We start from the raw sequence: 19,956 nt of genomic DNA on the forward strand, positions 1-19,956 counted from the left end.
CACCCCCACTTGCCTCAGCTAGTAAGATCCAATGGACAATATAAACTATTCTCGAGAATCTTGTGAACGTGGTTGGATATTTTTTGGCATGGAGGTTCAAAAAGAACAGCCAAAACCACAAAGCCATACTTCCCCTGACCCTCAGTAAAAGAAAATTTGAGTCAAGCAGTTCTTGAAGTAAAGAGGAGTTTTCCCACTTAAGTTAAATGAAACATTTTGATTACAAACAGACAACCATTTATAAACATTTATAAAGTTCCCCATGCCCTTAAAAAAAAAAAAAAAAAAAAAGGGGGAGGGAAGGAAGGATGTATTTTCTATATATATAAAATACTGGTTTGGTCATTAGTTGTTGTAGCAGATTACCAAAGTTATTTTCTACTCAAGAAACAAGGTCTCCTCACCTGTAAGCCACTCATACCTACTGATGGGAACAGCAATGACCAGTACTGCAATAATTAAGTACTGTTGCTAAGTTTCATCTAGAAAGAAATGGCTCATTCCAAGTGTTGCAACCCCCCTCCTCAGTGCCACTCTTCTACCCTGTATATTTAAAGTTAATAAGGCAGAGATAAACAGAAATTACTGGGGAACTAGCCAGTTTACTGAATAAGTTGTCCCTTATCCACAGCAAGGACTACCATGCTCCTGGACAGTCTTGCTTGGTATTGCCAACCTTGTGTTGCTGAGAACCTTGGTCTCACTTGTATGATTTTTAGTTCATCTTTCCTCTCATCCTCCTTCCCCATCAGTTTACAACCTGGTAAAGGACCAAGTTCTTGACAAGTTCAAAACTTAAGACAGGTCACAGAAATAAAGAACTAACTAATTCCACAAGTACAAACTCCTAAAGGAATGGGGTGTTTTTTTTATTGAACTCTGAGATGATCAATTGCAAAGCACAGCAATAAAATCTAGAACTGGAACATTTAGTAACATCCCAAAACATAGAATTGATTTTTGTCATAAGGATTTAACTTGCAGCTTTTGCAGGACACTTAAAGCTTTAAAATTTCCTTTTAATCAATGAAATTGCCCACTCTCTCCCCAGTGCGCACTTAAGTTCTAAATTGCAGTGACTTCATGATTTCTGAGAAATAAGGCACTACAATGTCCTTTCAGGGTAGCTGCAGATTATCGTAGCAGTTGCTTCCTTCTGAAATCTGGAGTGCAAGATTGTCCATGGAAGAAAATGCAAGTGGTGACTGAAATAAAAAAAAAAGTTTATCTAATGACAAATAACCATCACCACTGCTACTAAAATGGCAACTGCATTCTAGGTGATCTACTGTCAGATTCCAGAGAGGAAGCCTACAGTACATATAGAAGAGCTTACAGTATTCATACTCTCACCCAGGGAAACTGTTTTCTCTGTTCTGGAAAATTTTATTAAAGCTTTCCTGTTTAAGCTAGGGTACGTATTTCAATCATAGTATCTTAAAAAAACACAATGGTATGTTCTTATGGCTGGGGATTTGCTTCTCAGACAAAGGCACTGGACAAACACTTGCGCATTTATAGTTTTGGGATAGGAGTTGCAGCCACTGCAATACTTTCAATTGCACATTCATCTGTGCCACGGCGGATTCTGAAGTAACCATCTTCTCCCCATGAGGTGCCCCAACTGTTCTTGACAATCCAGAACTTCTCACCACTTCTTGGGTCTTTACCATAGCCCACCAGCAAGACAGCATGATTAGTCAGTTCGAAAGGGTTGAAGTCATCCTTCAGCCCAGTGTGATGGTAGATTCCCTCTTTATAAAGCATGAAATCATCATAAACTTCAAAGGCAACAGCCATTGGCCCACCCAGAACAAGCTCAAGTTTCATCAGGGCTTCATTACAGCCTCCATAGAAACCACCAACATAGTGGTACTCAGAAGTGTAGTAGTGGTAACAGCTACGCTTGAACAGGCATGGAGAATCTTGGGCTGTGTAAGGGAAGCAGTCCTCTTCCACCACACCGAAGTCTTGGACATATTTCCCAGCAATGAGGTATGGGAAACCACCATCGCAACCTAAACAAAAAATATCTGGTTAATTCACTTCAAGAGTTATTTGATGTAGGAGAATTTCCTACTCAAATCTTGAAACAGATTACAGTATTGAACACAAGACTCTGATAATCCTAGTATTCCAATTAGATATAGCTATCTTTCTAAAACACACAAAATAAAATTCAGAGCACATTGGAGCTGTACTGGGAACACAAATGCATGAACCACCTCCTCATCCATTTGCTCCTGACACCCCATCAGGAACAGCAGTTAGTTACATGCTGTAAAAAAGTTGTCATATACTGGGTACCATTCTTCCTTTGGAAATTTGAAGCCTTAGTCATTGCTTTTGCTTATCTCCCCCTGCCCATATGTTCCTTCTCTCTGAATATGCTTTTAGGATACTTGGTTTCTCTTTCTAGGCATGCCTTGCAACCTAGATATGTTTTCAGCCCTGTTCCTTCAATCTCTGTTCTCCATCTCTCAGGCAGAGCTACATAAAATCCAGTAATGTCCTTAGTGAGGGGCCATGAACTCTTGGTTCAATGCCACCTCTTTGCAAGGTGGGCTGGCAACTCTGGAATATTTACCACTTTCAAAACAAGTACTAAAATGTAGCCTGCCAGGTGACTTGGTTCACAGAAAGGTGTGGAAATTATGAATATACTTCTGCAGTGTCATTATTATTGAAAGTTAACTTCATACGTACTAGTGTACTTACCCTGAGAATATTGGCTGCAAGACACAACCTGCTGGGGACTAAAGATTGGTTTCTGAGTGTTATTTGTGAGGATACGTATTCTTGCTTCCAGCATGCCCATGGAGGCAAACGCGTAACAGCTACCACATGAGGCTGAGGAGAGAAATAGAAAAAAGACAAAACCTGAAGAGTAGACAGTAACATAAACAAAGTAAGTCACCTGCATTCAGGTACTGCTATTACTGGAGTGCACTGAGAAGAGTCAAAATCTGTAAGACCATCTTAGAGCAATTAGAAGTTGAACACTGATAGCACAAGAACTTTAAATATACATCTAGCTATTAAGCATGTGAGCAGTTCTGTTCAAAACACTTTTAGCAACTTTTTAAGGAACACCGAGTTTATTCGAGAATAAGAGACGATATATTGCTCCTGAGTACTTTCCAGCAGTATCATTTAACATCCATGCTATTCACACAGAATGCAGCTACAGAGACCATGTTACAGCAGAGAAGGCTCACAACCTGCTGCCTCAGACTATAACCCTTTATGTTGCACATTTGCTAAGGGACACTGAACTATTTTAAGTGAATACTGATAAGCTGAAATTTAGAACTATCCATGTATTTAATGTTGTAACTTTCTGTTAAAAGTATTCCACCTCTAGAACTACCCATAAAATAACTCACTTTGGAGAGTCTAGTGGTATAAACACTGGGTTTGATATAATGGATTCATCCCATTCCCCTTACTTTCCAAGGACACCTAATTGTACGCTGGCTTTTCAGAGATACTTAAATCTCCCTTCTGTTGCCTGGCAGAGAGCTAAGTCTCCCTACCTTTGAATCAAAATTTAGTATTGCTTCTAGTTTTAGGCCTCTTCACTCCCTAGAAACTTTCTGTAACACATTAAAAGCCTTTGGAAGTAGAAGAACAACAATCACAGGAAAGGACAATTACTTGGATGAGGTCCTATTTTATCTACTGATTGTCACCAAGGTGCCCGATTTCCTTTTGTTTTCTGACAGTAGGAAAGTCAAGTACTGCAGAGCTATGAAAAGGAGGGAGGCATGAGGAACAAAACAAAATACTTTTTCCTGAACTGTGTAGGTGTGTAAAAGCACAGTTATTACAAAAGCAAGACTTTGAAATTGTACCTTCATTCAGGTAGATGCATCTCTGAGGAAAAGGGGCAAAAATCAGCCTGAACAAGAATGCTTTTTGCCCAGCGGGGCTAACTGAAACAGTGAAAGGTGCCTCCCACTCATTGTACAGTCACAGCATACAAGATGTGCTGTGCTGCAAAAAAATGCTGTATTTTTGGCGTACTTTGCACACCAAATGCAGTCATTTCAACCTGGAAGTCTGTAGGGGCAGTCACTTTTTTTTTTTTTAAAACCTGTTACCACAGGGGTATTTGCGAGGCTCTTAATGTGAAAACAATCACTATCTAAAACTAACACTATTAGAGTCACAGTTGCAAATGTAGCTCCTTTACTGAGACTTTCTAGAAATTCTCTTCCAGAGTTAACTAAAGCTTCAGCCAAATCATATTCTATTCACTCAACACGAAGGGTTGTTAAATGATGAGGGGTAAGAAGGGCACATAGTGAAAAATCAGTTGATCCATGTACTTCGATCTGAAAAAAAAAAGCTTACAGAAACTCATAGAAATTGGAACTCTAAAGCTAACATTTCCCTCCTCTCCCCCTAGTAAATTTGATAAACAATGACAGGGCTGTCTTCTAGAAGACAAGTTTCTTGGCTGAAAAAGGCCATTAATGCTCTATAAGCAACCTGACTCAGATCAGCTTTGACTATATAGTAGAGAATAAGTATTACAATATGAGACAACTCTAGTTCCACAAAGCCTGCCATGTCTTGCAGTATTACACAAAGAATGCACAAGCTTTTCTATGCTTTTGCTACCAGGAAACTAGCTGGCAGAATTTGGCAGAAAACTAAACCATAAACCAAGGACCAGTAATTTAAGTAGCATTAGCATGGTGGCAAGAAATATATTCTGTTCCCCTAAAAGTTGTAACTGGATAGCTACCAGCATATGCAAATTTGTTTGTAAATATAGGAAAGGGACATATTAACTTAGTCCACATCTGCTTTCCAGTATATAGGTATCTAATTAAGAGGTAGAACAGGTATCTTGCATCACAATGCTGTAAAACTACTGCCTATAGAGTCGAAGAACACCATTTTGGTATGTTTAACACATTGTTTTTCCACAGGTATTATGTATCTATCAGCATACATATTTTTCACACCAACAGCTCTTCTTGCAACTAGCCATTTAAGCAACTCCTAAAGTTAGGAAAGTGATACAATTTGGGAGTAGCATAAACAATTTTCATGGATTTATTCATTAAAGCTGTGTGCTAATTTGCCATCAGCAGGATTTAAGTAAATAATTAAACATAGATCAGTTCTGTCAGCATGCAAAAAGCCATGACTGTGACTATCTGGACAAGTCTTGACAACTGTCTTTATGCAGAGCACTGTGGTTGCTGGCTTTCACTCCAGCCAAAGACCCTGCTGTTTGGATAACAGCACTGCCACCACTAGCACCTTCTATTTTGGCCAAATGTTGCCACCCAGAACTCCACCCAGTTTCCACAAGTTATTCATAGTAAAGATACCATCTATCAACTACAGGACACTAAAAAAGTGGGATAAGATCTTGCTAACAGCAGGATACAGAGTTCTAAGGGGTATCTAAGTATCTCAGCGTATCTAAGGAACTCTAGAGCATTTCATCCAGAGTTTTTTTTTTTGTTTTTTTTTTTTTTACCTTGATTCCGAACAGGGCTGACATAATTGACACCATTCACATTTCTCCAGTCCCAGGATTCTGGTAAGCCTGAAACTTTTTTGAGTAACTCAGGTGTTAGAGGTGCTGGCTTTGGTCTAAAAAAATAAGAAAAAAATATATACTTCTGAGTAACATATCACAGTAGGTAAGGAAATGATCATGTAACACTGTTGCCATCTTCCAGCTTCTACTGGTTGCTTAGTTTCATACTAAGTGATTTGAAATAGTCTCCATCAAGGCTGAGTGGGCGTCAATCTCAAAAGGTTAGTTTCAGCAGGATGCAAGACCTACTCAAATCCCTCCCAGAGTGAACTGTATTATGAAGCATCTACAAGCTGGTTAGGTCAAATACTTTTGAACTAATCAGAAGTGCCAAGGTAACTCTCAGCAATGGTAGCAATGTAGTTCTGCAACAGCTCTTTGATCTCTCTTCTACAACCAGGTATGCAGAATCTCTATCTGCAGAGGGCACCTCGCCTCAGCAGCATGCATTGACAGCAAGTACAGACTGTTTAATTGCAGACACTATGTCATGGCTTATATCAACACTTCAAAAAAATGCAGTCCCACTTGCCCAAGAGACTTCCCTGGAGCAAGTTTTTACTGTGACTATTAAAGCAGCACTAAGTGCTACTTGTCCTCATTTAAACCACTTGCAGCCAAGTGATGCTCATGTACCAGCAAGCCAAGAGCTTCCTGCATGCAGCATTCACAACCTGATGCTCATCCCATAACTTGTGCATCAAGTGTCATTCACAAACACCAGGCACTGGAGTCTGTTCTGAAAGCATTAGCATGACAAAACTCTGTCATAGGACTGCACGGTGCAACAGTTTCCAAAGAGGTTTTTGTATTTAACACCACCTACAAGGAAACATCTGTCTACAAATGACATCATGATCATCTGCACAATCCTCCCATGCAAGTCAATTACAGTATTGTATGACTTTCTTCCAAAAAGATACAACTGACACAGCTTGGAAGAATCAGCAGCATTCTACCCACAGCAGTATCGAAGTAGAAAATGTGAAAATATAAAGGTAAAAAACCCAAAGGGAAACTCTGAATCAAAGAACTCTAGTTCTCACATTAAAGAATTATAAGAAGGAGAACCATGCATCCATTCTTATTGCAACTCTGTCATGTGGCCTGCAAGACCTTAAATATACTCACAAGGCTACTTCATTCTACTTCACTACACTCCCAGCAGGGAGTACCCTGGCTGCTGGCAAGGCAAGTTGCCAAAGTAACCAAGAACTCCCTTCAGAAAAACTTCATTATTTGTGTTTAGTAACAGAATACTGCTTTTTAATTGCAATTATGAACTAGGAGGACCAGGAAGACTGTCATGCACAGGCTTGAGGCTATGGAAAACTACTGACGGGTAGACAGGTGTGTGAGATTGCACCTAACACTGTCCCCACTTCTTTGTGGGTATGAACACACTAGAAAGTTACTGGGCAAAATTAAAGGGTGGGTAACCCCATTTGTCACAACTGCTTTACACAACAGTTGTTAAGAATATTCATTCAAACGGTGAAATATGTTGGAACTCCATGAAAGTGAGATGAAGGGCTTGAAACATTAAACATCTAAACTACGAGACAAAACCCAGCTAAGAAAGGTCAAGATAAATAAATACAAGCAGATTCTTGGCAGCAGTGGATGTAGCTTTATGAGAAAGCAAAAGGCTGCAGTACCTTGAAGTCCTGGAATAGAGACCCCCAGCTCTCCTAGTTAGCTCTTCCAGGGCAAAATTCTCATACTCCTTGTATCTTGTTGCTCTCCAGGACTTCTGTTGAGTATTGATAGCATTTACAAAGTCAAAGTTGTGCACATAGCGTCTGCTTGAAAGTCTGCAAACAAGAAATGAAACAGCATGATAAGAAAGCAACAGGGATTGAAATGCAAAAACATTCTCCAAACTAAATATAGAGAAGGCTCTAATTCTGGACTAGTCTTCTGCTATGTATTAATAAGTAGCTATGCAATCATTGGATCAAAGCAAGGTTTCTGAAATTTAAGACAGCCTATAACTGGCAGGATACAACCATCTCTTTTAGACATGCCAGTTTTGTAATTGGGCTTCAACTGTAACTGCAGGAAAACACAGACTGAAGGAGCATCTGTGTGATATGACTGGCACAGCCTCCCCTGTCTTTGTACATTCAAGGTTTATTCCAACATTACCACTGGCATTAATTTCATCCCCAGCCACAGAACCGATCCATATGGTTTCTGCTGAATCCTGAAGCACAGTTACCTAATGTTTTATCCAGTGAAAGGTCACTTATCTGTTGCTTACCTTCCTTGGGGTTTATGGAGAGGTAGCTGGTTTACGTGAACATCTGAGGGAGATGAAGAAATCTTCTGTCCACTGAAGCAAGCCCAGTTGTGGCCAAGTACATCATGTACCCAGCCTGGTAGAGTCTCATTACAGTAGCTGGTTACCTTCTGGCCTTCCTTTTTATACTGTAATGTGAAGAGGTTATGTTGTGTTAAATACTTGCACTTGCTAGCATACCAGTAGTCCCTACGCACCCAGCTGCTTTCTGTTCTGTTTCAGAGGAAGTGGCCAAACATTCTAGATCAACCCACATCATGTTTGATTTCAAAAGAAAGCATCAGGAGAACATCAGGTAAATGAGAGAAAACAGTTTTATCAACTTGCTAAAGGACTGTGACTTGCACCTTTAACAACATACCATGTATCAGTACTTGTATCGACTAATGCATAGTAATTCTTTGGGCTGAACAGCTAATTTTCTAGATAAAGTGTAATAGACATCTTAACATTTATCATTCTGTTCAAGGCCCCTGTGGATTCTTGCACCACATCCCTATCTAGTCAAAAGTAACCATAGTCTGCTGCAAATGTTTGAAGACGAAAAGGATGATCCATTGAGTGCAATTCAATAGGAATTGGGGGGGGGAGTAGGAGAGCGTTACTAAAGCATCAAGTAACAAGTCCATGGGTCTTCATTCCACCACGGAAGAATAATAATACATGAATCTATTCAGTGAAATACATCTGCATACGACACCTACAACTAACATGCTAACTAACATGCTACCCAGCTACATGAAAAAGTTTACTAAATTAGCAATTCTTTCTTAGTAGAATGCCTTTTCAGGGGGATGAAGGGTGGGGATGGGGAATCTTTTAAGGTTCATCCTTCATGGCGCAAGTCTGTTTAGTATTAAGTTACACAGGAACTTGGAAATTCATACTACAAAACCTTTACCTTTGCTTTTCTAATCATAGATTACTTCAATGAAATCCACGTTTCCTAATCTAAGGAGTCTTCATTAAATCCCATCCTGTTCAAGTTTCATATGTACATATGATATATGGATTTGGAGATATATTTCAACAAAATGCTGATCAGCCTCTTCAGTGAAAAAGATGGTGGCTTACAGCAATGGAAGCGCCTCAAGATAGACCACAGAGCAAGTTTGTGAGTATGACGGTTCGACAGGAAAACTGAAGGAGAAGACAATGAAATAATTAAGTCTATCAATCAGAAGAGTATAACTAAAGGTTTCAGTCCTCTGACTGTTTTAGAACAACGGGAGTTTACTTGGTCCCCAGTTTGGAAGTTGCAGAGGCTTCACATCTAAATCCATGCTTGTCTAGCAAAACAAGCATGTTTGTTGATCAGGCACTAAAAGGATAAGTTGTTATTTTGTTCTGTTGATCACATCTTACTGTGAAGAAAGATTTCACAATATCAGGCAGAAGTACACTTGGCCAAATACAAGGGCAAGGTCCAGAGATAACTTTTGAGAAATACCCTCTTCACAACAGCATTACTGAAATATACATACGCAAACAAAAAGTTACTGACTTTGCATCAATAAGTTACCATGAAAGCACTTTATTTAGCTCCACATGATAGTGTAAATGAATACCTACTTGCCCTTTTTAAGAGCTGCCTGATTTTACAGAATGGTTGAGGTTGGAAGGGACCTCTGGATATCATCTAGTCCAACCCACTCTTTGCCAAACAGGGTGACCTAACATGCCTAGATTTAAACAAGACCATGCACAACCATTATTGATGGCCTTGAAGCTGAATACTTGAAAAATACTCAATGAACAGGCCTGCTTTCGATACCATTCAGATGCAGATCCTGTCTAGCACAAATAATTATATTAATTCATAACAAGCAGCACAGATTTAGGACTTATTCACACTGAGAAAAAAAGGTAGTGAGTTATCAGCCAAATTGCAAATTGAAACTACAACTTGCCTTGTTTGTCCATTGTTCAACAACATTTGCCATTAAACAGCATTTGTGCTTAATTCCTAGAACCAGCTAACTCCCAAATGAGCAATGTGTTTTAAGAGCCAAACTGAGATTGCAAAGTCATTGCTGCCATAACAATGACACCAACTGCTTACTCCTGAAGGGTACACATTTAAATCAGTATTACATTGGTAACCACATGTAGGATTTCATACCCAGATCAGAGTAGAGCTCTAACAAGGATAGATTTAGCAAATCTGGAAGTACCAGTTTTAGAGGATCTGCTTTAGGTGCTCAAAGCACAGGCAGACAGGGGGATGACCAACTTCAGCAGTTGGTTCAGTACGGTACCACCAGCTACACAATCACCAACTCAGATGCATATGAATTATGGTGCTGAACTACCGAAGCTGCTGGCAGACCACCACACCTGCAGAACTCCCAGCAGAACAGCACGCTTCAGAGGATAACAGCCATGCAGCAGTGACCACCAGCAATTGCTGGACTACTACTGCATCCACTTTCTCTGCTGTCTTACAAACATGGTTTCCTCTTTTTTGTTAAAAAAAAAAAAAAGTGATAGAAGACCACTGCAGCCATGCTATGTGATAGTTTCATAAGCCAATGCTCATTTTTGCAGCTTCAAGTACACTCAATCCAACATAATCTGACCGTTTCAGAACAAATCCTGTAGAAAAGTCACACAAACTACACTCACAGTTCAAATTCTAAGACTTGAAAACACGAAACTTGAATTCCATTTCAAACATTTTTTCTAGTGAGACATCTCACATGACTTCATTTAATGCCAGAAGTCAGCTAAACAATTCCAATCCTAACCTTAGAAGATTTCATGTACCTGAACTTCAAGGCTTGCTATTAGATACCTGAACCCAGGTAAACTTTCCGGTATTTTATTGGTCTTGATTGCGTAGGGCATCACAACATAATCTAAATGTAAGTCTAGTGTTGGTAAAATTAACTGTTTCAAGTTTTAAGTTTTAAATTTCCCTAACAGGAAAGAAAGGACGGAGACCTTGCAGGATACAGCATTGCAACATACACAGGCTGCCATCCCCTCCTCTTAAATCTGTTGTTCACAATTTAAGCAATGTTCAGGCAAAAAGCCAACTCAAGTTCTAGGAAGCAGAATTACCCCATACACTAATAATTTTGGGAAGATTTACCCCTTGTTTCTCATCAAATTTACAAGTGCAGCTATGTGTTTTAATACAGAAAGTACATTCTAAACTAGAACGGGATTGCAGATACCCTACTGTACAAGCACAGAAAGTGAGACTATCAGAACAAAACACTATCTTGCAAGCAAACACAAACTATATGCTTTTTTTTTTTTTCCAAAGAACATGCATTATGCAGTTTAGGAATCTATGCTTTCACTTTTACACTTCAGGGAAACAGCAGGAATCATATTGCTAGCTATGTGAGTCCAACTAAGATTGTTAGAAATCAACATTCAATTGATTTACTGAATTAAATAGCATTACCAACTCTAGCATGTACATTTCAGCAACATCAAAAAAAACACCTGCTGGCCCCTTCTCTGTTGATGCAGCCCAGGATGCAGTTGGCCTTTTGGTCTGCAAGTGCACACACTGCTGGCTCATGTTGAGCCTTTTATCTACCAGAACCCCCAAGTCCTTCTATGCAGTGCTGCACTCAGTGAGTTCTTCGCTCAGGGCATGCTCACGTCTGGGGTTGCCCCAGCCCAGGTGCAGGACCTTGCACTTGGTCTTGTTGAAGCTCACGTGGTTCACACATGCCCGCTTCTCCAGCCTGTCCAGGTCCCTTTGGATGGCATCCATTCCTTCTGTTGCACTGACTGCACCACTCAGCTTGATGTCATCTGCAAACTTGCAGAGGGTGCACTCGATCCCATCTCCTGCGTCACTGGTGAAGCTATTGAAAAGCACCAGTCTATGGACAGACCCCTGAGGGACACCACTCGTCACCAACCTCCACCTGGACACAAAACCATTGACTACTGCTCACTGGGTGCAGCCATCGAGCCAATTGCTTATCCACCAGATGGTCTACCCTTCAAATCTGTAATACCGATAAACTTAAGGGATAAACCTAGATTTTTACAAGACTCTTTCTCCAAAGCAGTAGCCTCTTTCAGCATTTATTAGACATCAAATGATTGAAACAAATAGGCCTTGATCTTCCTTTCAGACTCACTCTAGCTCTTTATACTATTCCACTGCTGTTGCTATTGCTATCACTTGAAAAACACTTTACAGCCTGGTATATTGTGTAGCCATACAGACAGTCCTTACATTATCCAGCAGAAGCACATGCTAAGGCTTCTGCCAGGCGTCAGCACACTTACTTCACATCCAAGTTCAGCATGTGTGCTGTTTCAGCAGCACACATTAAATAAGTGTGCAATCCCATAAACAAACAAGTTGTGTGCTGCAAACACCAAGCAGAATATCCATGACTTGTGACAAGCAGAATGCACAAATCCAGTAAGAAACTGCATTTAACTTGGCAAGTCTAGATAGACAAGCCTATGCAAAAGTATAAAAGTAAAATAGTGCTAGTGCTTATTTACTTATTCTATTAAAGCAATCTGTGGAAAACAAACATTGCTGAGCTCACCCAATCCACTCCTTTTGTGTTGAAAGTCATTTGCCCATAGTCTCCAGGTGAAAGAACAAATAGCTTGTAAAGTCTGTGGGGTCCTACAAAAATTTGAGTATGTGGCTGTTTAGTAAGTCACAAGAACAAACGACTATTAAAAAAAAAAAACAAAACTAACTGAAGTGTGCATTATCAAACAGGCTGTATTCATGTAGTGCAGTAGCTCTGCTAAGGCCACAGTTTATACAAGCCCACAGCATTCCTTTTAGTTATTAAAAGTTTGATTCTTTGACATTAAGTAAAAATACACTGCAAGTTCAGATAGTACTTCATTGAACCTCTATGCTTGAGACACATAAAGTACTGTATTGGCTGAAATACAACTCAGCATTTAGCCCAGCATCTCTGTCCTCTGCTCAATGGCAGGGTATGAAGAAAGTGCTAAAGCATCATAGAGTATAGTCAGGATACTTTCTGTTCTGTTGCAATTGGGTTTTCAGCCACATAATTTAACTTCAGTGCAGCAAACTGAGTTTAAAATTTATGAGCAAACTTTAAAACAATGACAGAAAACAATGGGTTTCCTGACAAGCCCAAACCCACAGCCACAAAAGGAGATGTGCAAACTCTGTGTTATGGCTGCTCTGTAAGCATTTTCAGAAGAGCATAAGTTTTAAGGGATGGTATAAGACCAGCCTTGGAGTTTCATTTTCTGCATTATCACATTATAACAATTCTAATATTAAAAAAAAAAACAAAAAAAAAAAAAACACATTTTAGAAGTGGGAAATAGTCTAAATTATTGAAATGCTAGGATAAACTATGTTTCTCTTCCAAAGTGGCTCATAAATATAAGATCTTTCTTTTGGAAATCAAAAAATCAAAATCAAACTGTTCATGAATCAAAAAGGCCAATCCAGAATCTGTAACTTCATAACAGCGAGTAAATTGGGAAGTTATTTCAGAATAAAACTAAGTCATTTTATCAAGTAATAAAAACCAATATGCAATTACTCTGCATTAGACATAACAATTCTGTATCTTCTTGCTATAAAGCAAGAGTGCTGGCAGACTGATAATTCTTCCTTTCCATGAACTCCAAAGGGACCGCATCTAATGACTTACCACATTCTAAATAGTAATCAAGGCTACGCAATATTCTAAGAAACGACTTTCATGCTTTCCTCTTGCTCCCTGCTCCATTTCCAGGTAGGAAGGCCATCTCTAGCTTTCTAGTTCACCCTATTTTACTCCAAGGACTGCTAGATTATGACCAACACTAAGCAAGTGAAGTCTGCTATGATTAAGTTATTACGGGTGCAAATGGTAGGGTTATTTTAAACAATAAGCAATCATTCTTCAAAAAAAACTTCTAAGTGTGCTCTGAACTGGGTATTTTATCTTCCCCTAGAAGTTTTATAGGAGACGGCAATGGAATCAATCCTAGAAGAGTGTAAATTGCATTTGAGGGAAGAAACCATTTTCAGTTTTTAATCAAGACTAGATATTTTGTATTTCTATTTCATGTGTAATGCAACATTTACTGGATTAAAAAAAAAATCAACACGTCATAAGGCCAGGCGGTTTGTAAGGAACCATTTCTACTCTAGTGACCACTGACAATTGTGAAATAAGTTCAGTGATGATCAGTATTACAAATTCTTGCCCAAGGTCAACTAGCTGTCTGAAGGGAAAAAAAATGCATTTATCACGTGCTGCTATATTTCCTCATACTCCTTTAGCCACTCTACTTCCATTTTGGTAATCTGTGGTTTCTTTTACAGCAATAACATGAACGAAAGATTACAGAGGGTAACTTACTTACTTAGGCTGTAATCCTCTCTATAATTTTTAAGGAAAGAAGTCTTCAAATTAAGCATGTCTAGCTGATGGAATCCCTACCACTAAACAATGGGATAAGCAAGCTTCCTATTTCTCAATATCAAAAGCAACTGCAAAACTAACACTGAACCCTTTTACTTACGAAAGACTAAGACAGATTCACATTAGTGAAATGCAAGGTAACGTGCATTACTAATACTCAGGCATGCATTTCACTCTGTTTTTGAATAACAAGTTGGATCTTAAGATGTCCTGAAGTTCCTTTCAGACCATATTATTCTATGACAACCAAGTCATAGAATCACAGAATACCCTGGTTTGGAAGGGACCCACAAGGATCATCAAGTCCAACTCGTATCTCCACAGGGTAACCTAAGAGTTGGACAGCATCAAGGAGCATTGTTCAAACACTTGTTGAACATTGACAGGCTTGGGACCATGACCACTTCCTTAGGGAGCCTGTTCTAGTGCCCAACCACAACCTCAGTAAAAAATTTATTCCTAATAACCAAATATGAACATCCCTTGACACAACTTCATGCCATTCCCTTCTGTCCCATCGCTTGGTCACCAGAGAGGAGATTACCTCTCTTCTCTGCTTCCCTTCAAGAGGAAGCTGTAGACAGCAATGAGGTCACTTCTCAGTCTGTTCTAAGCTGAGCAAATGAAGTATCCTAAGCCACTCTTCAGTCATGTCTCCTAGAATTTTCATAATCCCTTTTGCACCCTTTTTGGGGCATTCTACTATTTTTGATATATTGCTTAACAGAACTTATCAGAGTACTTCCTTTTCACAAATGCCAAGGAAGATATTAAATCAGCACTTATTGGTCACTTAACTTAGATCTCATCTTCCGAGAAGATATTTCACAAGTGAAAAGTAACAGTAAATAAAGCCTTCAGAGACTAAAGTGCCTTCAAGTTGGTGCCTAGCATTCTGGATCAGGCCACTGTTTCTGTGATTAAACAAATCACATTAAAGGATTAGTTTGATAATCAACACCTCCTCAACTGCTCACCCTACTGACTTGTGAAACAACTGCATTTCAGTGTAAGGTATCAGCCTCAGGATTCCCACCTGTCAGTCGAACTGCCTCTCCTAAGATGATGTAGTTTAGATGTCCTGGTTTCAGTTAGAACAGAATTTTCTTCCTAGTAGCTGGTGGAATGCTGTGTTTTGGCTTGGGATGAGAAGAGTGCTGATAACACTCCGATGTTCTAATTGTTGCAGAGCAGTGCTTATACCAAGCCAAGGACATCTCAGCCTTTTGCTCTGTCCTGCCAACAGGCAGGCTGGGGGTGCAGCAAGAGCTGGGAGGGGACAGACCCAGGACAGGTGACCCAAACTAGCCAAAGGGGTATTCCATCCCATCTGGGGTCATGCTGAACAATATATAGGGGTGGGTAGCCGGGGGAGGGGGCCGGACTGCTCGGGGTTAGGCTGGGCATCGGTCAGCAGGTGGTGAGCAATTGCATTGTGCATCACTTGTTTGTACATATTATTAGTAGTAGTACTATTATCACCATTGTATTATTATTATTATTATTGTTATTATTATTTTCCTGTCTTATTAAACTGTCTTTATCTCAACTCACGGGCTTCACTTTCTATTTCTCTCCCCTATCCCAGAGAGGGAGGGGGAGGGAATGGCTGCGTGGTGTTTAGCTGACAGCCGGGTTAAACCACGACAGGGTAATATTGATGGTAGAGGGGACAGTTGGACTAGATGATCTTGGGGGTCTTTTCCAACCTTAATTATGGTTTTATGAGCCCACCAAGGACAGCAACGATTGCTGAATTCTAGCTGCTGGAGATGTTCATGAATTCAAGCTTCATATGGTAATACTACAACATACAGCAGTCCACTACCCTCATAGAGGCATCAATTCCTGTAACTTTTAAGGTGGGCACTCTCCCACTGTAGGAAAGCTTGCAGTGTCCCTGCAAGTGTCCCTGTCCGATAAGTTTCAAAGGCAAATCTGTTCAATTAGAGTACTCTTCACTGTCTAGTTTTTGTTGTATCATCTGCCAAACCGGGGCATATGCATCATGGTAGCTTAGTGTCACTATCTCGATGATATCTACAGATGAGAGAAAGTCAATCGGGTATTTCTCTCTCCAACTTTGCTCTTGCTCAAATATAAGACCCTGTCTTAAAACAGTAATACCTCTGGATAAAAGGCTACTTTTTTTTTTTTAAAGTGCAAAAAACACCACTGACAGTCTTAAAACAACAACCTACCCTGTCCTTTCTTTTTAACTTAAGTGGACTCCAATAGACACGGAGGAAGCTACAGTTCATTTAGAGCTTCACCGAGCTTTACCTTACTGAACAGAAATGACTATGTCTCCCCGGAAGAAAAGATCACTCACTTTTCTTAGCATCTGAAAGCACTGACATGAAAATAGCTGCTGTGAAATAAACTATCTACAATAGCTCCCAGAAAGCCAATTTAAAACAAAAGTCATTTCTTTACCTTCCTTACAACTAGCCAAGGTTCAGAGATTTTATGCTTGGACAAGGCCTGGGTGTTTACTATCAATTCATCTGACACCAAACACAGGATCACACCTTCTAAAATAACCAAGGAACATATTCACTACTCCTGAGGGCTGCACTCAGTGTCTGAGCAGTCCTGCTGCACAGAACATGTGTCTCAAGTATCCAAGTTATCATGCAGATTGTTTCAAGCCACCCTCCAGATACATAATGCCATTCCTCAGCTGACCAGCAGAGTGCTCCTTAGCAAGTCGGCCTTCGCTGGTCTATCCCCTGACTACTAGTTGTTTCCAGCTTGATCTGAGGTCATTAACAGGGACTGGAGAATACAGTATTACTAAGAAGAAGAGGAAGAAAAAAAAAAAAAGTTCTAGGGGGTAGGAAGGTTCCTTGAAGATTTAAGGCTTACTCTGACCTAAGAATTACAGAATTACAGCTCCTATAAATCCTCCAAAGTGGAGGACAGGTGTCCTGGTTTAAGTTAGGACAGTGTTAATTTTCTTTCTAGTAGCTGGCAGAATGCTATGTTTTGGCTTAGGATGAGAAGAGTGCTGATAACACGCCAATGTTTTAATTGTTGCAGAGCAGTGCTTACACCAAGCCAAGGACATCTCAGCTTCTTGCTCTGTCCTGCCAACAGGCAGGCTGGGCGTGCAGCAAGAGCTGGGAGGGGACAGACCCAGGACAGCTGACCCGAACTAGCTAAAGGGGTATTCCATCCCATCTGGGGTCATGCTGAACAATATATAGGGGTGGGTAGCCGGGGGAGGGGGCCGGACTGCTCGGGGTTAGGCTGGGCATCGGTCAGCGGGTAGTGAGCAATTGCATTGTGCATCACTTGTTTTGTGCACATTATTATTAGTAGTACTATTATCATCATTATTGTTATTATTACTATTATTATTTTCCTGTCTTAATAAACTGTCTTTATCTCAACTCACGGGTTTGATTTTCCCATTTCTCTCCCCCATCCCAGAGAGGGAGGGGGGAGAGTGAGCGAATGGCTGTGTGGTGTTTAGCTGCCGGCGGGGTTAAACCACAACAGATGACCTTTCTACAGTGCGAAGGGTACATTTCATAAGTTTGAGAACATCTTTAAGGAAAGATAAAAGCAATTATGTTTGGTATTTCATTTGTATGCAAGCTGTCAGGAAGAAAACTGAAAAGGCTATTATTCCCAGTCTACTGGGAGAGTTAGCTTCATGAAGGTCTTCAGTTGAAACAAGCATACCCAGAATCAGAAGCTGAAGCGTTGTTACCAGATTTTTCAAATACCTCTTCTACCCTTTTCTCCCTACCCAGCCACCAACAAACATTTTTGATTGTTCTTAATGTAAGAAAACAGCCACTTGTCTGGTTATCCAGGCAAAGAGAAAGAAGTGTTCTCACTTCTCTACTATGGCGCTCAGCATCTAAACAGAAAAACAAGATCTTTTAGCAACAGTCACTGATGCAGACCACAAGTTAACTCACCTTAAAAAATGCAAACCACTTGTAGTTGTTTAGCACAATTTCAAAACCTTGATTGTAAATCAAAGTGAAGAAACCATAATTGCCCAAACTATCCTGAGCCACATCTAACTTCTGAAGATTCACAAGTACTGTTTTTTCCACAGGCCCTGCGAGAAAGAAAGAAAATCATTGCAAAGATTACAATTAAAATACAAACTAGTAAAGAGCATCTTTTTTTTTTTTTTTTCCAAAATACACTAAAATACACTTGCTGCATAAAGCCTCCTGCAAAAAGGCATCAAGCAAACACACCTTAGGGACCTCACTTACCTATCACCATGAACATTTTCATTCTGCAATGCTAGACAGTATTTGCACATTTAATTACTAACAGCAGCAGTACCAAACAGCTGTTTCAGGAAAGCATCAGCTTATTTAAATGTAACTTGATGCACTGCTACATAGGATTTGTATGCTCTGTCACTCAAGACAGTGTGTCTGCAGTGACAAATCTTCCTCTTAAACATGTGGTTTCAGGTATCAGCCACCACACTACCTCACAGCACTGCTCCAAACCCCGCCAGGTCCAGCTTTACCTCTCATATTCTCACCTGACACTTGCCTGATGGGATCAAACTAATGCAGACAGTTTAGATGCAATGCATTAACACTACTTTTAAAATAATACTGTAAAATAATAATCAAGTAATAACTCCTCGCTACTACTATGCTCCCAAGAGAAATGCTGTTTTTACTTCTCCTGCTGTTACCAGACTCAAGCTTTTACAGCTGGGTGCCTCCTGGGACACCAGTGTAGCCCAGGAGCAACACCACACTTTGCCACTTAAGAGCCACTTTGTTAAGAGCCACTTTCAGGAGAGGCTGAGCTGAGAGGAAAGACATCTGGAGCTGTGAAGGAGGAAGCAAACCAGCATGAGGCAGCAGAAAAACAGAAAGGTCCAAGTGAATCCAAATCAAAAATATAGAAGAAAGATAATAACACAAGAATAAATCAAAATAAACAACAACAAAAAGGGGAGTGCTGTAACAGGGCTGCCCACAGTGGTCACCCTGAGCTAGACAGGATAATTTTCACACAGTTTAATTCAGATCAGCCCCTTTTTGCCTTAAGGCCAGCTGGCAAGAGGTCAGCACCAACCTCTGCACGCTGCTTCAGGCTCTGGCAAAACCAGCAGCATGTGGGGGCCCCACTACCACCAAAGCGGGTATTATAAACCAAAAACCTTAAATAACACGCTGCTAGCGAGCTTCTGCTGGCAACCAAGTGTCGAGAGCTACAAGGAATTGCCCCAGATTAAAAAAAAAAAAAAAAAAAAAAGTAAACAAGCCGCCTGCAAACAAGCACACCGGAGGCAGGCACCCGCTTCCTCACCGCCAGTTTCGATTTTCAGGCCTGGCGGCGTGGAAGCTTTCGGAGACCCCTCCACAGAGCTTTAGGGGACCCCGACCCGCACCCGGGGACCCCCACACCCAGATCCACCCAGGCGGGGAAAAGGGGAACGGGACGGGGCCGCCGCGCTCTCACCCGCCTGGGAGCAGTTGCCGTGCCGGCCGCCCCCCCGCCAGACACGGAGCTGCCAGGCGCCCAGCAGGTCGGCGAAGGAGCAGTTGGCCGGGGTGTCGGCCACCAGCTCGGCGGGCAACGCCGCCAGCACCATGGCCGCTGCCCACAGCGCCCACCCTGCCATGGCGCCGCGCCCGCCGCCTCCCGCTGCAGCCGCCCTTAAAATGGACGCGGGAGCCGCGGCCTCCCCGCCCCGC

The 19,956-nt window shown here is 40.9% G+C and overlaps 1 protein-coding gene across 1 annotated transcript; it reads right to left on the reverse strand.

The window, feature by feature from the left end:
- Positions 1-848: 848 nt before the first annotated feature.
- Positions 849-19,956, reverse strand: CTSC (cathepsin C). The gene is made up of 7 exons (XM_068668198.1): positions 19,721-19,956; positions 18,196-18,341; positions 7,827-7,993; positions 7,222-7,377; positions 5,501-5,616; positions 2,719-2,850; positions 849-2,018 (listed from the first exon to the last, which is right to left on the reverse strand). Exons 1-7 carry the CDS (start codon positions 19,881-19,883, stop codon positions 1,516-1,518), a joined length of 1,383 nt encoding a protein of 460 aa, XP_068524299.1. The 5' UTR covers positions 19,884-19,956; the 3' UTR covers positions 849-1,515.

Source organism: Anas acuta, chromosome 1 (genome assembly GCF_963932015.1).
Source record: "Anas acuta chromosome 1, bAnaAcu1.1, whole genome shotgun sequence".
Classification (NCBI taxonomy): Eukaryota; Metazoa; Chordata; class Aves; order Anseriformes; family Anatidae; genus Anas; species Anas acuta.